The sequence below is a fragment of the Siphateles boraxobius genome, unplaced genomic scaffold, assembly GCF_051911475.1.
Source record: "Siphateles boraxobius isolate OS27281-9 unplaced genomic scaffold, OSU_SipBor_1 66, whole genome shotgun sequence".
NCBI lineage: Eukaryota > Metazoa > Chordata > Actinopteri > Cypriniformes > Leuciscidae > Siphateles > Siphateles boraxobius.
The window spans coordinates 12,885,854-12,907,414 of NW_027509193.1; the positions used below are offsets into that span (position 1 = coordinate 12,885,854).

Genomic DNA, 21,561 nt, shown 5'->3' on the forward strand with positions numbered 1-21,561 from the left:
CCTTTCAAGTTTTTCTTACATAAAATTTCTATCCATATTATAGCAACAGACACAATGTAAATTAGTAATTAACTTTATTTCCACATTTACAAGCCAATAACTAAATTTTATAAACATTTGACTATAAAAGCTGTACATTACAAAGAGTCAGAAATTTCTCTGCACTCTGAGAAAGCCAAAGCCTGGATGCGTTATGTAGTAAACAGCAAATGTTTAAAAAAAAAAATTCTCAGGTATCGTCAGCAGATCTGTCATGAGGATTGAGGGAGGAAGTGGAGTTTTTGTGAGGTTCAATGCTTTCTTGGTGGTGCTGCACATCAAAATTCAAAGCATGGGTATATCTGGAGATTCAGGATGATTTTCAGGAATCTAACCAACTTCACTTGATAAAAAGCAAATCCTGGAGAAAATATTTTTTTGGTTCATTGAAAAATCCAAAAATGTCAGACAGTCAAGTACAGTAAATTCAAGTGCTGTGTAGTACTTTGATCATTATGAGTTAGGCTCTGTGTTGACATAATCAGAGCTGCCCCGCTCATCATCACTGCTCACACTTCCACGGGACAGACCTGTTGGAGGGGAGGAACATGAAAATATTTCATGAAAATGAAAAATATTAGGTGTGATGAGGATATGGGAGTTAGGTTTTGAACAATCACTTACGAGAGGTGTGGTTTTGGGGGTCTGAAGAATTTTGGAAATTTTCATAATCGTGACAGTCTGTAAAAACACCACAGCATTCACACACTGTAAAAAGTTGCTGCCTTAAATGTTTAAGTACAATCAACTTGGATGTTTGAGTCATTTCAACTTAAAGGTGACATATTATGCCCCTTTTCACAAGATGTAATATAAATATATGTGTCCGAAATTTCAGCTCAAAATACCCCCCTAGATCATTTATTACAGCTTGTCAAATTTCCCCCTAGGGTGTGAGCAAAAACGCTTCGTTTTTGTGTGTCCCTTTAAATGCAAAAGAGCTGCTGCTCCCCGCCACAGTCCAGAAGACGCAGATAATAAACACGCGAATCTCACTCATCCAAAATCTCAGAAATAACAGAGTGCAGCCTTACAGAGAGACCCTGGAAGAGGTTGCGACTTTTAAACGGACCTGGACGTTTTTGAATGGGGAGTGGATACATTTACTGTGAGCTAACGATAGTTGTCGTGGTGTGTTTTTTTGGCGCGTTCGCACCGCAGGAACTATGAACGATTTTAGTTCTAGGAAATCATTTATACCGATTATAGCCTATATATTTACTCCAGAAACTAACTCTACGAACATGGAAAACATTGATGCTGCGCAGACAATCCATCTTGACTTTGAGGGGACAGGCCAAACATGATTACCGGTATGTAGGCTATTTCTGCTCAGCTTGCGACATTAAGCATCAACCACACGGCATAAGCTAATAATTATTCATTACTGTCTACTTTCTGTGTATAACAATTCTATATAATAACGTATTAGACAGTATTGATAAAAATATCGTAAACTAATGAAGACGGAGAATGGGAGCGCTGTGTCTCAGCGCCGTCAAAATAAAAGTCACAACAAGCGCCACTTCAGAGTTCCTACTGGCGGTGTGAATGCAACCAGGAAAACGTTCTTATGGGAAACATTAGTTCTCGTGGAACCACCCTGGTGGCTAGTTCCTAGAACTATCCGGTGCGAAAGCCCCTATAGATTAATGTTCCTGGGGGATTTCCATGGAAAATAAATGTAATCCACTGCTCTCTTGTCTCATCTGAGGCTGGGACACTAAATAGTGTTAAGTAGGCTAATCATCCGTGCAGTCAAATACAGGACAGAACAGTTTGCATGCTTTGCTCGAACTTTTGCCATTGCATTAGAACTGGTAACACTGTCGCTTGCGAAAACTAAATGGCGATTAAGGAGCGGTAATATTAACGTTATAGCCTAATAGGACCCCCTTCCTATGTTTGAAGGGTAGCGAATATCTGATCGGCTTATTTTTTTATGCTTGCAGAGAAAGGCTTACCAAAACAAAATTACTAGTTGTCACTTTTCACGTTTTTTGAGTTGGGGAGATGCACCTCGGTGACCCAATTATAGCACAAGATTTTCATGATGTCACCTTTAAATTACACTAAACTAATTTTTTTTTTAAATGAGTTGAATATTGAATAACTCAAGTTATATGTATTGCAGCTGTGCTGTACATTTATTTTCAGCATGTAGTAGACCTACCTGAGTTTGAGTCATCATCAGAGCCACTAATCTCTTCATTTATATAAGTTTTTTCTATAAAATTAGATAAAATAATCAGAAGATTATATTTTACAATTTATTTATAATTAAACAAACGTAAATAAATTGCTATCCTTGTCTTATCTCAGATCTTTTACCTGAACTGTGGGATGAAGGTTGTGTGCCTGGGGAATCTGGGATCACAATACTGAAGGGACAAAAAATATGAGTTTCATATGGATAATAATTCAGCTTTAGCTTAACTAATAGTTTGGAGCAACTTGTGAAGATTTGGGATCAGGAATAAGTGCTCTTCTTACATGTAGTCACCTGGACGCTGACTGGGTTCATCTTCACTGTCTAGAGAAGAATCACACATTCTGGGTTATTATCAAGTCAATCTCTCATGCACATACGTTTGTTAAATCACAAAGATTTTCCATGTCACCCATAACTCAGTTACATATGTGTAAGGCACAATTACAATACACTCCATTTCTAATCAGAAATGTGTCATTAGATTTCTGACCATGGTCTTCGACATGAATGTTGCTTCCCTTCTGATTCACATAACTGGCTTGACTTCCAGCTACAGAGACACAAAATAGAAATGTAATTCTAATAGAAATAGAATACTCCTCATCATTTAGCCTACTTACATAGCAGCGTTAGCATAGGTGCTATGCATAAAGTGTAGTTCAATTTGCTTCACGGGTCACATTATATTATGTATAAAAAAGGTATGGAAAAAAATAAATCAATTACTAATGTTAATGAAATTAAGTAAATAAAAATGAACAATAAAAAAGGGCAAAACTTTAAAATAAGGTTTCATTTCATTCAATACTTCTACAGCATTTATTATTATTAGTTGCTGTTCATTCCTATATTTACTAATACATTATTAAAATAAAAAAATGTATCTATTAAGTTAATGCACTGTGAACAAGAAATGAAGAATTGTATTTTTATTAACTGTCATTAACAAAGGTTAATAAATGCTGTAAAAATATATATTTCTCATAGTAAGTTCATGTTAACGAATGCATACACTAATGTTAACAAATGTAATGTTCCCCCCCCAAAAAAGTAAAAATATGAAAAAATTTGCAATAACTAAAGAAACTCAAAATATATAAGCAAGCTTGTATCTTCACAAGCAAAACATCTTTTGTGTCAGGTTTGTATTGTAATAATAAAGCAATTTAAATGGCAAACATTGTAAAGAAAATACTACGGTGCTGTTTTTATTTTACTTTTGCATTGCACTTGAGCTGTTAGATTATTATATTGTCTCAAAAGGCCATGACTGTATGTTACTCACTTTCTGAGGGAGGACAGGAGGGCAGCTTTGTGATAGTAATAGATGGTGAACTAAGAGAACTGAAGGAAGAGTGATTATTAACACACTGGAGCACAACAGTCTGTGTGTATAGCCTATCTGTGTTGTGTGTAAACTCACTTGGCTAGTGGGTAAGGGACCTGTACGCTGCTAATCCTGTGATGGTCTGGATGGGGCGCATCTGAATAATAAGGGAGGACAAAAGCATATATTTATATGCAGATTATACAATCATTTATGAGTTTTGTTGTGTGTTAGAAGAAAGGAAAAATTATTTACATGTCGACTGGGGATACCGAATCCCAAATCCTCTGTATGAAGAGAGACAATGTTGAGCCAACATACATACAGCTTCAAACACATTCAAACAAAAACATACTGTAGATATATAATTATGACTGATATAATAGTGTAGCAGACAAGATCCTTTATATGGCAAAATTTGTAAGACAGCTATGCGAGATTGCGGTGCTTACGGTGCTGGACTAGAGTCACTGGACCTCTGAGGGATGGATGCTGTAAAGTAAATAATATATACCCAATAAACAAACTAAATAATGTCATGATACGTTTACAATGGATTTGAATTATTTTACATTCACCTTAAAAGTTAAATTGATTTTTACAAAGTCGGGCTTACGGGCTAACAGAATTAGATAATGATTTTAATGCACGACCTGGAGGCAGAACCGCCGATGTGAACCAGAGGTTGTTGCCTCCGCGAAGTGCATTGAAATAGTTTTATGCACAACAATCCGTGGATTATCCCGCTTATACCATGGTCATTTGCCAGCACTGACAACTTAAAGCTGTTATGGATGTTTGCAGCACAATATTTGACGGGGAGAATTGACAGTTATTTTCCTCAGTTATGGCATGTTGTTGGATCTAGCATTCTGCCCGCTTTAAATCAGACACAGAGATAAAGTAGTGTGTAAGATTACATTTATTTGAATGAGTAAATTATAGCATTTTCTAAATTAATAATCAAAAGAGAGAGAGAGATGAAAGATGCGTAGGCTACGTGTCTGTTCAGCGTCCGTCTCTCTATTAAACAAGAAGCTGTGCGTTTAACTAATAAAGAATAGCGATGTAACCCCCTTGTTGCTGAGAAATATAATGTAGAGATTCAGTTTTATTTTATATTTTATTTATATTTTATTATATAAAAGTTGCTGGGCAGAGTTGATAAATTCCTGCCTCCTGAATTGTTCTGTGTGTGCGCAGCATGATCTAGTGACGTGTGTGTGCGCAGCATGATCTAGTGACGTGTGTGTGCGCAGCATGATCTAGTGACGTGTGTGTGCGCAGCATGATCTAGTGACGTGTGTGTGCGCAGCATGATCTAGTGATGTGTGTGTGCGCAGCATGATCTAGTGACGTGTGTGTGCGCAGCATGATCTAGTGACGTGTGTGTGCGCAGCATGATCTAGTGACGTGTGTGTGCGCTTCAATGAGAACAGCGCATTAATATAGAAAGGTGATTAAGCTGACTTGGAAGTACCTTTGCATAAGTCCCCATGAAATCAAAATTGAAGTTGTTTGGCTTTTAGTATCAATATGTTAGCCTATATAGCGTTCAATACTTAGTCTCTCACTTCTGCCAATATGGATCAATGATTCTGATGACATCACTCTGCATTTCAGCTTCTCATCACATTTTCTGTCCAATCAAATGCTCTCTAGAAACTAAAGTGTCCCGCCCTTCTACATTAGAAATATATGCTGAAGCTGCAGCTAAAATTGGTCATTTGTTCACACATTTACTAGTGTCTACATGATGAATGGCACATAGTGAACTTTATAGACAGAGGATAGGGAATTATTCAGACAGTGTAAATGCTTTCCATTGGGGTGAATAAAGTCAGGTTTCACGTAAGTCATGCGAACTGCCGCAGCGCACAAACATCTGCTCCGGTCCAGAGACATAGTAGCAGGTCATATGCATGAGTCGGCGCAGACCACAAAACATATCGGACCCATTTGAATTTGCGCAGAATGCTGTATTTTAAAGTGATGGAGTAGATTAGGAGGAGAAACTGTAAGAGGTTAGGAGGGAACTGCTGCTTTACCGAGCTCAACAGATCTGGTTGAGCTGTGATATAAACAAAACTACTGGCTAATTTAAAAAAAGGGGAGGAACTGTTTGATATGTCCTGCCCTGTCTTCCTGTTTCAGTGGAAATTACATCAACACATTGAATAATGCTACACGTTTCAAGGCATTTCGGTGGGCCAGTTTTATTGCACACCTTTCAGCCAATCAGAATCGAGTATTCAGACAGACCATGGTTTAAAATACTAGCATGCGCTGAACGCAGAGTCTGACAAACAAATCTATCTTATAACCACTGATCTATATAATGACATTCTATATAGATCAGTGCTTATAACTCTTACTTATAGGGTAATTTCAGAGATGTGCGAGGTCAAGTTGTAAAAAATGTTTTAATTGAAATATATCACAAAACATCCTTTTTAACATGAAGCTTTGGCGAGACAAATTATTTTATTATAGATAAAGAGAGTTAGGAGGGCTTACTTGGTTGTTTATACCGCCAGCAGTATGTACACAGACTGGTTGCAAGTATGATTGACAGGAAGAGAGCCCCGCCTACCATAGACAGCAGTGAAGTGGAGTCCATAACTGAGAAGACAATGTGAGAGAACATCAATTTAGGCCACAACGGAGAGCAACAACCTTCTTCTGAATCTGTGGTTTCAGGTTAGTATGACTAACCCTGAGAAAAGTTTGCTCATTTTGCACAAATGAAGCAGCAGCATATGACAAGTTAGGTGAACTCATTTCATTTGGTTTATATGAAACTGACCTGTTTTAACTCTGCAAATGAAACAACAGTGAGATGATTTGTTTAGGTGCTCTTTCTTGTAGCGACAAAAAATTAAAGGAAGATTCAGATCTTCCATGAGCTCTTCAAAACATCACTCATAATTTATTCTTTATCACTTAATACTTGCTTCTTAAATCTGCAGATCTACACGCTTTAATTTCCGCCATGCACATTTAGATCCCTTAACTAGCTCGCATCTCTCTGGATACTTTGTACACTCAAAAAATTAAGCCTTTTTTAAGATTTAAGCTAATTTAATTAATAGTAAAAATCCATTGATTGAATTGAATTAGCCTTATGTATTTTGAGTAATTGAACAATCCTTAATCAATTAAAATACACAACGTTTATTCAATTCGATTTGATGGATTTTTACTATTAATTAAATCTTGTAAATAATTAATTCTTTTAATTAATTAAGTTTCTTAATTTTATTAATTTTCTTAATTCATCTTTGTCTTTGCTTGTACACTGGAAATATCCTATTCTTAATCAGTATCATCTTGTTTTCCAGTAAAAACATCTCAACTTCAATAAAAGCAAAAAGTAGGACTGATTTTTCAAGAATACATATCTTAAAAATAAGATTGTTTCTTCAACAAAAGGACCGTTTTAGCCAAAATCCCTTTCAAGATACAGTTTGTACAATCCTCTGTTTTAGCCATGTGATCTTTTAGAAAAACAAAAAAGAGTCTAATTTGACTATTGACAATTTCAAATAGCATAAACAATGATCTTATAAAGAATTCTCACCGGTGTCATTTTAAATATGTTTGCAATAAAATGATCTTCCCGCCAAACTCCCTCCTAAAGATAATTTTATAGCTATAGCATTTTGTGCATCATAAGTTCACAAAGATAATTATTTTCACACTTTGACACATTATTAAAATATTTGGATAGGTGATATTTATCTTGATTTCTCTTTATTCACACATCACGTCTGATTTCGCTCTTCACTGATACCGTTGCCTTCATGAAAAACAAATAACACAAATATTAGAAAAATAAATTATTTATTTAGAAAAATTTTATTTAGATTATTATAGTTTAAAATATGTAATTCTCACATTTTTATGATGTATTTTTTCATGTTTTAAGACTGAAAGTCTTGGTTTAGACGAGAAAAAAATAATAATAAAAAGAATCTACAAACAAAAAAGAACTTGATATGCAAAAATATAAATTATGAAAGTATGATCCAATAAAGTTTTCAAGATCACCTAACAAAAACTAAAGCTAAAGTTAGTACTCACTAATGTTAGTTTTAATAGAAATCTGGGACATAAAAGCACTGAAATTGAGCAAACTCCTGTAAAGGTATTTTATGAGATATTTGGCCTTTTGTTTTTATGAGTATAAACACCACTAGACACACAGACACATATATATATATACACTGCCGTACAAAAGTTTGGGAATGTTTTTAAAAGAAGTCTCTTATGCTCACCAAGGCTGCATTTATTTGATTAAAAATACAACAACAAAAAAACACTGTAATATTGTTAAATATTATGACAATTTAAAATAACTGTTTTCTATTTGAATATGTTGTAAAATATATTTTTTTTCCTGTGATGTAAAGCTGAATTTTCAGCATCATAACTCCAGACATCAGTGTCGCATGATCCTTCAGAAATCATTCTAATATAATAATTTGCTGCTTAAAAAAAACACTAATTATTATTATCAATCTTGAAAACAGTTGTGTAATTTTTTTTTCAGGATTCTTTGAACGCCAGTGTGTGTGTGTGTGTGTGTGTGTGTGTGTGTGTGTGTGTGTGTGTGTGTGTGTGTGTGTGTGTGTGTGTGTGTGTGTGTGTGTGTGTGTGTGTGTGTGTGTGTGTGTGTGTGTGTGTGTGTGTGTGTGTCAGCTAATTTAACACCATTACGTATAACACTGAGATAGAAAGCAAACTCCTGATTACCTCAGCATGAATCACTGTGTGCATTTTAGTGGAACCAGGCTCTTCTTCTCTGTATCATTTCTAAAAAATCTTTGAGAAGTCAGCTCTTTTCAGATGAAATGTGTAGCTGGTTTTAATGTCAAATTCTCAATCTGCGAAATTTCACTCGGCATCACCTTTCTTGCAAGTTATTACACATCTTTATATATGCGAGTGTGTGGCTGTCTGTGGTTGCATTCAGTGCCAGGAAACGGATTTCCTGTATTTTGCAGTTAGATGAGAAGAAAAAACGACATAATCTGAGAGGTTTGTGCCTCTCTTAATCCTAGAGCTGTCAAGTTATAGAGAACTACTACCCAGAACCCCAAAAAGCAGGCCAGATGGCCTACACTTTCTTTTTTTAAGTACATGTAAATTTGGCATATTCTTTGGCACCCAATACTGTATTATGGTCATTTTGACAAATCAAATCATGGACTCATAATGAACAAATCATGAGCTCATCCAACACAACAGGACTACTCATTTATATGCTTAAAAATATTAAAAGTATTCGTAGAACTCCAATACATGCTTTACTGCATGCATTGAGATAAGGTGTGAGAGAGAAAAAAAACTAAGAGCATGACTGTAATTGGCTTGAAAAAGGAAATTGAGTGTAATAACAAGGTTTCATATGCGGTTAAAGAAACACTTACTCTTAAAGAATCTTGACCTTTCAATCATTATCAAACTACAGCCATATAACAGGCCAGCAATACTGTATCAGTCAGTTTGTGACTGAGCTAGTAAATAAAACTTCGAAATAATGTGATGTATGATCTAAAAAAAATGTATTTTGAACCATTTATTTTCTTAATATGAAGTCTACACCCAAAATTAAGGAAAGTCTCCATTCAAATTAATTTTTGTCCTGATAGATGTTTTAAGTTCTTCAAGTTGGTGCTCAATAGCATGTTACTTGCACAGAAGAAAACCAAAGGTGTTGACAGTAAAGTTTGGACTGCAAAGTTCCTCATCTCCACTGGTCAAGAGCGGCAGATCATATAGGATCTCTAGAGCTTGTGGAGTTTCAGTTTGCAGAAATTAAACGTAAATGAGCATTACTTTACTCAAACTCAAGCTCTCGGTATCGTATCACAGAAAACTTCAAGAATATTCCACATATAATTATGCCACAGTTTTGCCTGGTGAACAGAAAAAGTAAAAAGCTTACCTATCAGAAGCAGCAGTCAAGTCAAATCAAGACACCACACTTTCTGCTCAGCAGAAACCTGCAACCAAACTGGAGACCAGTTCACACGCACGCTGTAGATGGTAAAAATCACACCTAACTCACAGCTCACTATGAAGGTGCCACCATTTTTATTCTTCCTCCCACACAAATCACTAGGCTGCTTGTTCCTCTGTTTTCTAAACTACCTCCCAACCCAAACTTGAACAATCCCAGTAGTCAGTCTATTAATACGCTCATATCTGCTGAGAGGTTCCTTAGGTTTTATTAATTCATACGAGCCGTTGCGGTGTGTCCTGATCTACAGGGCCTTGGCTGCCTAGAACTTGACTTTTAGGTTTCTCTCGTGGCTGCTCTTGCTCTCTGCCTCCTCATAGGCTCATTGAAAACGCCCGTTCCATCACTTGCACCAGTCAGCATCTTTTCTCCCCCTTTTTATCTCTGTAACTGGCTGCTCTCTCGCTCTTCACCTCCCTTCCTTATCTCGTCTCTTATATCTGAAGGTTCGCTTTCTTGCTCGGTTTTCAGTTGTCATGCAGATTTGATTGCTTGTTTTAGTTTTCTTCTGTTTCGTAATTTTCATCATTTGTCAGATGTTAGAGAACGTAACACAGACCACTAAATGAGCATTGGTAAAAGACGAAGTCAATAAGGTCTGATTTTCTGTAAAAACCTGTTTTCAAACATTATAGATTATTAAAAGTGCTTTTTAAACTGAAAAGGTCGAGATTCATTAGGCTGAGAATTTGAGCACATCAGAACAAAATCATACTTTTTTCAATGTCAAATAATAACTGGACATTTTAAAAGACAATAGTCATGCTTTATAATGTTCCACAGTAAAGTTACACACAATACACGTATACAAGTGTTTCCCCTGGATTTTCATGAGAAATTAATGAGTTCTAAACATGTTAAATTAAAAACTAGAGCTGTAAGAGTTAACTCTGCGCTTAATTATGGCGGACAGTGAGTCATAATTTCTCCATCTTGCCTCCCACTCTTGTGGCGTTCTTGTAACCTACACAAACACAATTGACAGGAATGACATATAGGTACAAGTATATTCTCACTCGCACAACAACATCCACCAAATGCTCCACTGCACGGAGAATGCATGTTTCGATTCAGGCTCTTCAGTTTTCATAATTCATTCACGAGACTTATTTTCACAGCAAATTTAACAAACAGGTTTGCATCTCTATATCCCACCTACAAACAGGAAACCACAGCAACTGAAAAACCTTATGATCGTCATTGTTGCCACTGCAGAGAGAAAGAGAACGCAAACATGCAAGAGACAGAAAGATACAAAGAAGTTTAAAGAAGACTTGCCATTATTAAGATATACTGAAAGGAGAAATAAAGAGTAACCAATTTAAAGATAAAAAAAGACACAAATAAGATTACATTTCTAATTTAATATTTAGAAAAGTTACAAAACAAGATTAGCAAGCAAGTTTGCAAATTATGTCAAAAGTATCGCCTGGTAAACAACCACAGCAGAAGGAATGCACTAAAAACTGCCTTCATTTAAAAAAATAAAAAATAATGATTACAGTAAAAATGGCGCATTAAAACATGCCATGAACCAGGCCATCGCAACAAAAATACGTAACAATATTATTTTAAAAAAACATCATCAAACTAATTAGTATCTGAATCATGCCATCGTAGCATTAGTGTTTGTTTTCTTCTTCCGTCCTAAAAAGACCCTGACAGCTCAAATGTAGTATGGAAGAAAACATTAAAACAAGAAGAAAGTTTAAAGTTTGTAAAGGCAGATCACAGACATCTGCTAGTTTTGATGAAAACAAATGCAATGGAAGTTTGAGAGTGAGCGATTTAGGTCCCCTCCAATAAAAAAGGTCAAAAATGTAATTTACACTTGAAGTGTAAAAAGTAGCTCGATGAGTTTTAATTAAAGGTGAAGAAACATCCCCAACATATAACCTTTTCTTTCCATGTCCCATGTGTGCCTCTGTCTCCTCCCACAGGACTTCTCCGGGTGAAAGGCAGAATGGTTGATGGCACACAGGACTTCCAAGTAAGATGTTCCGGATTTTTTGTTAGTTCATAATGTTCCCAAAATCAATATTGACGTTAAAGAGAATAACAAAAAATATAAGTATAATAAATTACTATAAAACTCCATATAGAGGAGACTGTCCAATCAGTGATTATTTGTATGACACTGCTCCAGGATTGGCTGCTGATGTCACTGGCTCTGTACGCCAAAGCCAATCAGAATGTTGTTCCCCATGTTGAAAAGCATCCAAATTCTTGCATCATCTCAAATTAAAACACTTGACACAGACACTTTAGTGGACCTGCCTCTCTTAGGAACAACAATTGGTGCGTCATCTGGAAAACAAAGAGACATCAGTATATTAGATTTCTAAAGTGCCTGTAATGACCCTGAATAAGAATTATAATAAAAAAAAATTTAAAAAAAGGAAAAATGGACTCGAAAGTAAACAACCAATCAGTATGTTGTCCAATAAAGAGGATAGAATGAAATAGAATATTTAAAGATTAATGTCTATGGACTGCATGTGTGCTGTCAATTATAGCTAACTAAAACGATTTAAAAAAAAAAGTGAAATAAAATGAACAATAGTTGGCAAGAAAACATTTTTCATTTTTATTTAGTATAACTACTTATTTAGCTATACATTTTCATTTAGTATAATACTAGAATAACTTAAACTAAAATATAGACTTAAAATATAGACTTAAATTCTAATAAAAATACAAAAAACTAAATTAAATGAAACTTAATCAAAATTAAAATGGAAAATGTGAATATATAATAATGAATTAAAAATAGTAATAAAAATCTCAGTTATAATAAAATAACGCTGCTGTCAGATCTGACATCTTCTAATTAAAACAATAACACAAAATGTTAAATAAAAGGATAAAAAAACATATTTTTTTCCCCCAGAGGAATTTTGTGTACAGAGTTAAGTCAGGACAGTCATACACAACCTCAAATAAAAGGACTAGGATAAAGTAACTGATTAGAGAACATGAAAGTTGAAAGAAAATATGCAGTGGTTGAAAATTGCTAAAATAACTTTTACGGTGCATACAAATGCAAATCTGAACAAAATGATAAAGTATACAATATACCGAGTATACCGATTTCTGTGACCATAGTAGGTGCTGTATTGAGCTAATTGTTAATCCTAACCGTATACCTTGACAAAGGCTACTTGTGCCGAAACGTTGGTAATAAATGTGCTTAAGAGTGTGCGTTTGCTTTGCTGTTCTTTTGAGCACCCTAACCCTACTGCCACTACATTGTTTATGGTCACATAATTCACTATAAGACCAGCTCCAGGAGAGAGTGAGAAAGACAAACAAACAAACAAACATATCATGTATCATATCGTACAAGGTTTAAAATATTTAAATAGAAATAGCAGTAAAAAAAAAATGTATGATTCAGTATCTTAGTTGATATTACTAATTGTCAAGCGCTGATTTCTGAGAGACGCACAGAGCTGCATTCATTTCATTCATAGAGTTTACACTCATTCATGAATATATTCAAGTTTACAATGTTTAAATAGACATATGAAATAATAGAAAATGTGTATGATGTACTACTTTACCTTCATTCACTTTACAGACTCATTATTGTGTAGGGAATTTTGGAAGCCATTATCCGTGCTTTTCAGACTAAGATATATGGCTTCGGGCTAGGGTGACATGTTACCAACACTAAAACATAACCTGAAACTTTGAAAATGGCTCCCGAAATGTTGATTATTAATGATGTAATAATTGACAATTCAAATTCACAAAATAAATATTACATTTATACATATATACACAGAATAAATAAATTAAGAAAATAATTAAAATTAATAACTAATTGGATTTGGACAAGAATATCCTGAAAATGTCAAATTCATTGGAAATAATAATGGCCTGTAATCTAAGAGAAGACTGTGATGTCATTAGTGATATCACTCACCAGAGGGGACGTAGTTCTCAGCCAGTTCGCGGTCTTTCTCAATGAAGAGGGCCGTAGCAAGGAAGAAAGCTCCGCCTACCACAGCCACGAAGGAGCACAGCAAGAGTGACATCTGAAGTGAACGAAACTCCCACATGTATGAGTCTGACTTCTTTATGGAGTCTGACACCTTAATAAGGGAAAAACAGACCATATGCAACCTCAAATGTCTTTTTAAAAGAACATTTCTGTGCATTTGTGAGATTGACGTACCACTCCTATCAGGTAAGGGCTAATAGCGTCGCCCAGCAAGTGCGAGAGTACAATCTGAAACGCTTCTGCGGTGGAGCGACGTGTAGGGATCACAACATACTGAAAGAAAGAGAGAGAAATAAGGACATAAAGAAAGAGACCACACATTTCAAAGAAAATAACAGTTATTAATGGGGCAATAAAAGTTTACATCTTGATTTTTCCAGAGTCCTTTTGTGGTTCCACTACTTTATAAGACTTTGAATATAGTGTGCCAGTGATATTAACTACTTTTATGGTGCCTTTTTTGTCTTTTTTTTTCTAAGTCATTGAATGGCAATAACTGATTAACGTTTCTTCCAACAAGTCTAATTTTGTGTTTCATACAAAAAAAATCAACTAGTATACAAGTTTGCAAAGACATAAGGGTGAGTGAATAATGAAATAAAACCATCTTTTCATTATTTTTCAGAATTGGTAGTGGATTAAATGGGAGGAAGGGAAACTCACCAGTAGGATATCTGCAACAATGGCCCAATTCATAGACAGGAATGTCTCACCCAGGAAGATAAAGACCTGATGAGAAAATAAAATAGTCGTCCACCATTATGGTCAACATAAAACTGCCCTAGATTCAACAACAGCACTGAAGTCAATAAAAAACATTTCCTGGAATAAAAAAAAAGAGCTTTCAGATAAAACCAGGTCAGAGGAGAGGTCAGATGAGTGACTTACATAAGTGGCTGCAGTGCTAGCCTGGGCAAACATGATGGACAGATAGAGAAAGGGAGCAGAGAGGAGGAGTCCCGCAGCACAGACTAGTGGATCAGCTCGAGGGGTTCTCGTCCTCAGCTTCTTGCTGGCTTGCACTCCACTCGCTACGCCCAGGATGCCCGACACAACTGTGATGCCACCAAATATCAGACTGCAGAGCAGAAGAGATTAGAAGAACATTACCAGTGCATGTTCTTAACAGAAGTATATTTACAATACAGCATGTGCAAACGCAGTACTCTAAATGGTAACGTCATAACAGTACCATAATACTACAAAGACACTAAAAAACAAAACAAAAGTCGGTGCGAATGTCATGGGGTGTATCTTTAGAGAGAGATGTTTGTGTGTATGAGGGTCTGGTACCTGTCAGAGTTGTCACAGGGGATATTTAAACACGGCTTCTTCTCTCCCATGAAGACGCCCGCTCTGAATAAAAAGGTAGGGGCCCACAGGGCCAGTGATCCTGTCACAAAGGCCACAGCGGTGAAGCCAAACGTGGAAAGAATAAAACTTGGACTGAAACAACAACAAAAAATAAATCAAGAGGGAAATGGGAAAAGGCATTTAGTTCAGTAAAGAAACAAGCAGTCACTGTGTAACTGAAATAAATTTCTTTTTTAAATGTTTCAGTTTTTTTTGTACGCACAATGAAAGTCAGTGGGGTCCAATGTTGTTTTGGGCCCCACTGACTTTCAAGCTATTGGCAAAAAAAAGGAAATATTCTTAAAAACATGCATTTCTAACAACGGCAGTCACAGAGAGCAATGCTAAAGCTACAGCTTTATGATAAGAATTACCCTGAAATCTGATAAAAATTGCTTGTGATTGCTCATGATTAAATATCTTATAACTGATCATATCAGAGGCTGCAGTGTATCATCAGTAACTCCTTAATAACTGAGGAAAAAACCCTCAGTCAGGTCAAGCAGCATTATCAGATATTGAAAAATTCCCTGCGTAACATCCAAGGCAAAGGTCATGCCTTATAAATGATGCTTTAAAGGCAACATGAGCTCTCAGTGACTCACTTCCTGCCGAGTGCTTTCATGTCCACGAGCCAGCTGGTTCTGTGCAGCGTGTGCTCCGGGCGAGCTTCGACAGCACCGCGCTTCGGTTCCTGAACCACAAACAACAAAAGGATCACGGCCAACAGCCCCAGACCAGGGGTCATCTAAGAAAGAGAAACAAACAAATAAAAGCAAACAAAAAAAGGCAGAGAGACAAAGAAAGTGAGAGTAAGTGGGAGAAAATTACAAAAAATTGTTATCATATTTTATCTCCAAGTGTGATTTTGTGGTGAAAGCAGCATGTTTTATGTAATCCACCCATAGACAGATAAACAGTGAAAGGTTTGGTGCTGCAGACGTACCCGAAGAGCCCAGTGCCAATCCCCAGCCATTGCATCCACTTTTGAGCCTACAATATAACCCAGACCACTGAGGAAAGAAAAGCCAGTAGATTTGAATGAGAATTGGGATGAAGTCTGGTCCACACTGCAGCTTAAGCTGGCAGGGATATGCCCATTTGACAGGAAGTGAATATCTGATTGACGTTAAGATGATGTTTAGGCCCGTGTTTGACACTATAATATTCAAAAGTTTAAGGTCAGTTAGATTGTTTTTTTTTCATTAAAGAAAATAAGTTTTATTCAGGAAAGACTTTAAATTTATCAAGTGTCATTAAAGACAATTTATAATTTTACAAATATGTTTTTTGAGCAGCAAATCAGCCTATAAGAACGATTTCTGAAGGATCATGTGACACTGAAGACTTGATGAAGACATCAAGTAATGATGCTGAAAATTCAGCTTTGCTGTCACAAGAATAGTTACATTTCAAAATATATTAAAATAGAAAACAGTCATTTTAAATTATTAACATAATATAGGGTCATTCCGGGTTAAATCAACAAGAGGTCCCCAGCTTGGTAAAATCCAACAATTTGAACATGGAGCTACTCTGAGATCCCCATGTCTATGGGACTGAACTATTTAGGGCCTTGAAAAGGAAGATTTCAAAAGGAAAGTTTTCAAAAGGGAAGTTACAGGCATGCAAACTTTGGAAAAACAATATTTATGGAACTCAGAAAGTTATGTTCTATGCAATTTCATGGATAAAAAAACCCACGAGATACATTTCTAGTTTCAAAATTATTTGTGTTTCAGATAATCCTCTTCAAAAGAAAAAAGTATCAGCTGTATGCAAAGTGGCCCACGTTTGGTTTTTGACCACTGAAAATGTTTACAATTGACCAATTTACTCATGGAGCCGCATTAAGATCTCCATATCTCTGGGACAGAACCATCAAGGGCCTTTAAAATGAAGATACCAAAAGGAAAGTTTGTTAAGAACCAGAATCTTTAACACTTCTTGAGTTAAAAGCATGCAAACTGGAGGCAAAAGACACAAGAAGTGCTTTTTGCCATTTTTGAACCGTCATCGTTGGCATATAACGAAACAAAGATTGTGAAAGTCAACAGACTTTAAATAAGCCTACCAATCTCTGTGTAAAAATAAAATGATGTAAATTGTCAAAATCTACCCTCTACAAAATAGTGGATTACTCAGTAAATATACATCTGTGACAATTAATATTTGGCCTTTCATCACCATTTATGTTTGTCTTTCTGAAGAAAATAATATTGACAAATCAAAAATTTGAGCTGGGTGAAGTTTCCGAAATTTGGTTGATTTGACATGGAATGACCGTATAAGTAATAATATAAGTGAATTATATTTCCCAACATTTCTGCTTATTGATAATTGTTGAATTTAATTGAAAATATATTTAATATTTACACAAATAAAAAAACAAGCCTGTCAGTAGATGTTGTAAATATTTTATCGATATATTTAAAGTTGAAATTTTTAAATTAAGCAGAATTAGCGACAGGTTTTTCTTCCATTTTGTGATGTACATCCGAGGAAAACAGACTATTGGAAAAGAAAAAAAAATGTAGGCGGGACTTTGTTAAGTTGACATTTTGATTAAGAACCAAGAAAAAATTAAGATTAAGATAAAAATGACATGCATGGATGAATTTACAATAAGATCAATAACATGCATTTAGAAAATAGAATTTATTACATGTCGACTTTAATTATCCTCACAACATTTAACAAATCCAGTGACTCATTTGCCCTTAGAAGTGCTCAACTCTAGCAGCCTGGAAACTTGGAAATGCAACTTCATTTCCTGGTGTCAATAAAACTGATAATGCAACTGTGTGTGAGTGTGAGAATGTAACCATGCTGATAAAGGGCATAAAGCTGAAGTGTGAATAACCTAAATGGCAGTTCTCTCTCTCTCTCTGTGTGTGTGTGTGTGTGTGTGTGTGTGTGTGTGTGTGTGTGTGTGTGTGTGTGTGTGTGTGTGTGTGTGTGTGTGTGTGTGTGTGTGTGTGTGTGTGTGTGTGTGTGTGTGCACCCACCTGCCCACTGGGATTGCGAAGTAGAACAAGGACAACATGTTGGTCCTCTTCTCTTTGACAAACAGATCAGCGATGATGGTGGGAGCAATGGTGGAGTAACTGGCCTCTCCAACACCCACTAGCCCCCGAGTCAACAACAACGCCCAGAAATGCTGAGAGAGGATTTATCCTATTAGTTTACTCTACAAATCACACTTTAAAACATAAATACACTTCAGAATATGAGACACCGAATCAGAGGCTGAAAGCTATTGCTTTGAAACAAAGTCTTTGAGTATAATGGTATTCAAATATAAGAGTGAGGTTTAACACTTAGGCATCTGGAAACCCTAAAATGTTTTGTGTAGGACTTACTTCTTTGCCAATGAAGGAGCTGGCAAGTGTCACTAGACACCAGAAGAAAATACCCACACTCATGATCAACTTCCTGTTGTACCTGTCACCCAGGTATCCAAACACAGGAGCCAAGAACATGTAGCTGCAGATGAAGACTGAAGGGCAATGAAGAATCGAACAAAGTCAATGAAAAATGTACTAATTAAATGAATAATAATAAAACGAATTTTACATGGTATGAATCTGCTCACCTGTCTGAAGTAGCCCTGATTTTCCATCACTAATGCCGAAGAAACGCTCAATGTCTGTAAGTACACCTGAAAGAGAGGAAGTTTATTGTTACCACAATAAACACAATAGTTTTCATTTATGGAAATAAGGCTTAAAATAAATAATCATGTTATAATGTGAATACAGTGATGAAGAAAGGGAGAAAAGTTGTAAAAACAATTTAAAAAACTTCACTATTGGCATTGTAATACATATGTGCACGATTGTTTTGATAAATAATATATGAACATAAATGTTAAGCTTTGATTAAAACAGTAATTAAGAGTTTTTCTGCATATCAATAAATGAAAATTAGTTCCCCAAACCTAAACAACTTATTTGCACGACTGCAAACATGAATTTTAGATGATCAACTTAAAATGAAAATTAGAAATGGTGTCAAGGCAAATAACTTTAAGTACTAAAATGACTAAAACTGAAATAAAAATAAATTAAAACTAAACAGAAATATTAACAAAATGACTAAAACTTAAAATCTAATTTGAAATTTCTATAAATACTATAATGGTTAAGGAAAAATACTAAAATAACACTGCATTAGAAACAACACGTAAAAACTGAATATGAATTTTCAGAATTAGTGATGTGATTTACAAGTGATTCTAAAAGAACAATCCAGACTAGGATAATCTTATACCATGAACATAAAGCACATTATCATGCACATTATCTTGTGGATTTGATCTGGATGAAAAGGGAGCCAGCATTGTCTGGGAGCACTGATGCGCTGGAATCTAAAAGCACTGGTTACCTGCCACAGTGAATCTGTCCATATAGTTCAGCAGGTTAATGTAGCAGAGTACAATCACAGTCAATGTAGCTCTCTTATCAGACACTCCACTGGCAGGCTCCTCCTCCTCGGGCTGAGGTGAACCCACCCCATTGTCAGCCGGCACCTCCTCCTCATTATAATCTGAGAAGAAGGGTGTGGTGTCAGCAACATCTGTCCGTGACATCACTGCTGCAGAAAAAATACATAAAGTTGACAAAAAGCGAAAGTGTATATATTAATACTGTATAAATACAAATAAAAAAGACTTCTTTAGAACATGGATGGTTTGGTCTACCACAATCACATCCTAACGGGAAGCGAAACCAGTGACATTAGCCTACAGTGTTAACTCCTCAAGAGCAAAAAAAGACCAAAGTCTACAACTGATTACACAAATATTATTGATCACATTCTAATCTCAACCTCACGTGAGAATGATGAAAATGCTTACAATTTGCATTTTAAAAAAAGCTTTTCCATAAATGATATTAGCAAAAAATAAATGTGAATGAAAAGTTGCTGTGACATGAAAAGAGCGTATTTGATTAGTGACCATACATTTTTTTTCATTGTCCAAAAATTTCTATTACCTTATTTTTTACATTTACAAAATTCCATAATGATTTAATTCAGGGTTTAAATTACATGTTAAACCAAGTTTTTAAACGTGGACTTGATCCCCACTGTTACTTTTGTGTGAGATAATCCATTTAAAATATAGACAAGCAAGACGAGGATGAATACTGAAAGAGCTCTTTGTTTAAAGCCCTGAAGCCATTTTTCTAGAAATAGATTCTACTGGGACAGAATTCATGATTTATATGTATAATCTAGCCTAGTTTGTCAGGAGTGTAGTTTAGATGTATTAGGAAGACACATGGAGAGGGAAGTAGGCCCAAGCTCGTGATGCGAATTAATCTCACCACAATGTCATGTGAACACAATGATGAAAAAAAAAAACGCTGCAAGAAAACATTAACAAGAAAACAGTATGGGCTTTGAGAGATTTGCATGAGTGCATGATTTTGATAAATAATACATTAACGTAAATGTTTAGTTTTTTTAAACCAGTAAATAGATTAAAATCTGTGCCCAAAGCTAAATAACTTATGTGGGATAACGTGTCAGAAGAATCTTTATCTACTTTCAGCAGATTGTCAGCTGAATCAAAGTAAAAATGAACCGGTTTTTGCTGACTGATGATATCTGATGCCTGGTGTTGACCAATACTAGTCTATGTACAGTCCAGACATGATGCTGATTAAGCAACATATTCCACTGACAGCATCAAAAACACACACAAAGCGCGGTATTTCGTGTTATTATTTTGGAAAAGGCACAGGTAATGGAAGTGGTGGTTTATTAGTTTAAAAAACACAACATTGGAAAAGCTAAACAATCAATTACAAAAATAAGGAACAACCTTTCATTTAACATTGTTGACAGACACATGTAACTCACAAAACCCATATAAAAGAACGATCTAAACAGTCTCCCATCTGATCTATCCGAGACTGTTTACTGATCGGTATAGAGTGTTGTTTACCTGGAAAATGCGAAGCAAATTCAGAGGTGTCCTCAAAGTTCTTCTTCTGGACGCTGTCGGGCCCACTCTGGGTTGTCGTGACGTTTAAGGAACTTTACCTTATCGCCTGTGTGAACATTTTTGAATTGCAGTGGAGAGTCTCGGAGCGAACTATGTGCAGCTGACCGACTAACAGTTTAGTTTCTGATCTACAGGCTCAGTGCGACGCCATGTTGGAATGACGCAGTACTTCCGCTGCACAGTCATGTGAGCGCTTCCCCTCCCCAACAGCTGCTGTCAAAACGTCATTTTCACCCTCACTCACAGCACTATTTTGAAAAGATTAAAATAAATACAATTTATTTTTGATAAGGATATTCTGATTTGTGCAAGTAACTGTCCCTTCAATTCATTTTATGTATTTGTAATTCTGTGACTGTGAATTAATAATGATGGTACGCATCTATAAATTATTTAAAAAAAAAAACGTTTACATTAGTGTGTGAAGCTAATATTTGCTGCATTTAATATAGGTTTTTGCTGGGTCAGAAAAGTCTCTGTAAAGTAACAAAATACCCAACATATCCCTGTTGTTAGTTCCTAAATTTACTTATCAAATAATTGATATATTCCCTAACTCGGAGGCTAATGTTGGCCTACTTACAGC

General features: G+C 35.6%; 2 protein-coding genes across 4 annotated transcripts; both read right to left on the bottom strand.

The window, feature by feature from the left end:
* Positions 1-57: 57 nt before the first annotated feature.
* Positions 58-9,892, bottom strand: lat (linker for activation of T cells). 2 transcript variants are annotated; one of them, XM_077212266.1, is made up of 14 exons: positions 8,397-8,483; positions 8,334-8,364; positions 6,096-6,200; positions 4,031-4,070; positions 3,834-3,865; positions 3,675-3,735; positions 3,537-3,595; positions 2,742-2,801; positions 2,533-2,572; positions 2,371-2,420; positions 2,213-2,266; positions 664-720; positions 485-569; positions 58-400 (listed from the first exon to the last, which is right to left on the bottom strand). In XM_077212266.1, the coding sequence occupies exons 3-13, from the start codon at positions 6,196-6,198 to the stop codon at positions 493-495; spliced, it is 633 nt and encodes a 210-aa protein (XP_077068381.1). In that variant the 5' UTR covers positions 6,199-6,200; positions 8,334-8,364; positions 8,397-8,483; the 3' UTR covers positions 58-400; positions 485-492. The 2 variants fall into 2 exon arrangements, with proteins under 2 accessions (XP_077068381.1, XP_077068380.1); XM_077212265.1 differs by lacking the exons at positions 8,334-8,364; positions 8,397-8,483 and adding an exon at positions 9,529-9,892.
* A 455-nt stretch (positions 9,893-10,347) lies between these two features.
* spns1 (SPNS lysolipid transporter 1, lysophospholipid) lies at positions 10,348-21,163 on the bottom strand. 2 transcript variants are annotated; one of them, XM_077212267.1, is made up of 13 exons: positions 20,916-21,163; positions 19,349-19,558; positions 18,558-18,623; positions 18,325-18,461; positions 17,971-18,122; positions 15,909-15,975; positions 15,568-15,710; positions 14,903-15,055; positions 14,498-14,687; positions 14,273-14,338; positions 13,784-13,882; positions 13,532-13,700; positions 10,348-11,910 (listed from the first exon to the last, which is right to left on the bottom strand). In XM_077212267.1, exons 2-13 carry the CDS (start codon positions 19,551-19,553, stop codon positions 11,840-11,842), a joined length of 1,518 nt encoding a protein of 505 aa, XP_077068382.1. In that variant the 5' UTR covers positions 19,554-19,558; positions 20,916-21,163; the 3' UTR covers positions 10,348-11,839. The 2 variants fall into 2 exon arrangements, with proteins under 2 accessions (XP_077068382.1, XP_077068383.1); XM_077212268.1 differs by having other exon boundaries at positions 19,349-19,555; positions 20,916-21,153.
* Positions 21,164-21,561: the final 398 nt, after the last annotated feature.

What these genes read in the sequence shown, in the direction of transcription:
- spns1 (XM_077212267.1), bottom strand. Translation starts at nt 19,553, where the DNA reads ATGTCACGGACAGATGTTGCTGACACCACACCCTTCTTCTCAGATTAT. An exon ending in TTCGCAATCCCAGTGGGCAG is followed by an intron (nt 15,976 to 17,970) that starts GTGGGTGCACAC and finishes TTCTTTCCTCAG; the next exon opens with TGGTCTGGGTTATATTGTAG. An exon ending in ATGAAAGCACTCGGCAGGAA is followed by an intron (nt 15,056 to 15,567) that starts GTGAGTCACTGA and finishes TTGTTGTTTCAG; the next exon opens with TCCAAGTTTTATTCTTTCCA.
- lat (XM_077212265.1), bottom strand. Translation starts at nt 6,198, where the DNA reads ATGGACTCCACTTCACTGCTGTCTATGGTAGGCGGGGCTCTCTTCCTG. An exon ending in CATTCATGTCGAAGACCATG is followed by an intron (nt 2,573 to 2,741) that starts GTCAGAAATCTA and finishes ATTCTTCTCTAG; the next exon opens with ACAGTGAAGATGAACCCAGT. An exon ending in CCCCCAAAACCACACCTCTC is followed by an intron (nt 570 to 663) that starts GTAAGTGATTGT and finishes CCCCTCCAACAG; the next exon opens with GTCTGTCCCGTGGAAGTGTG.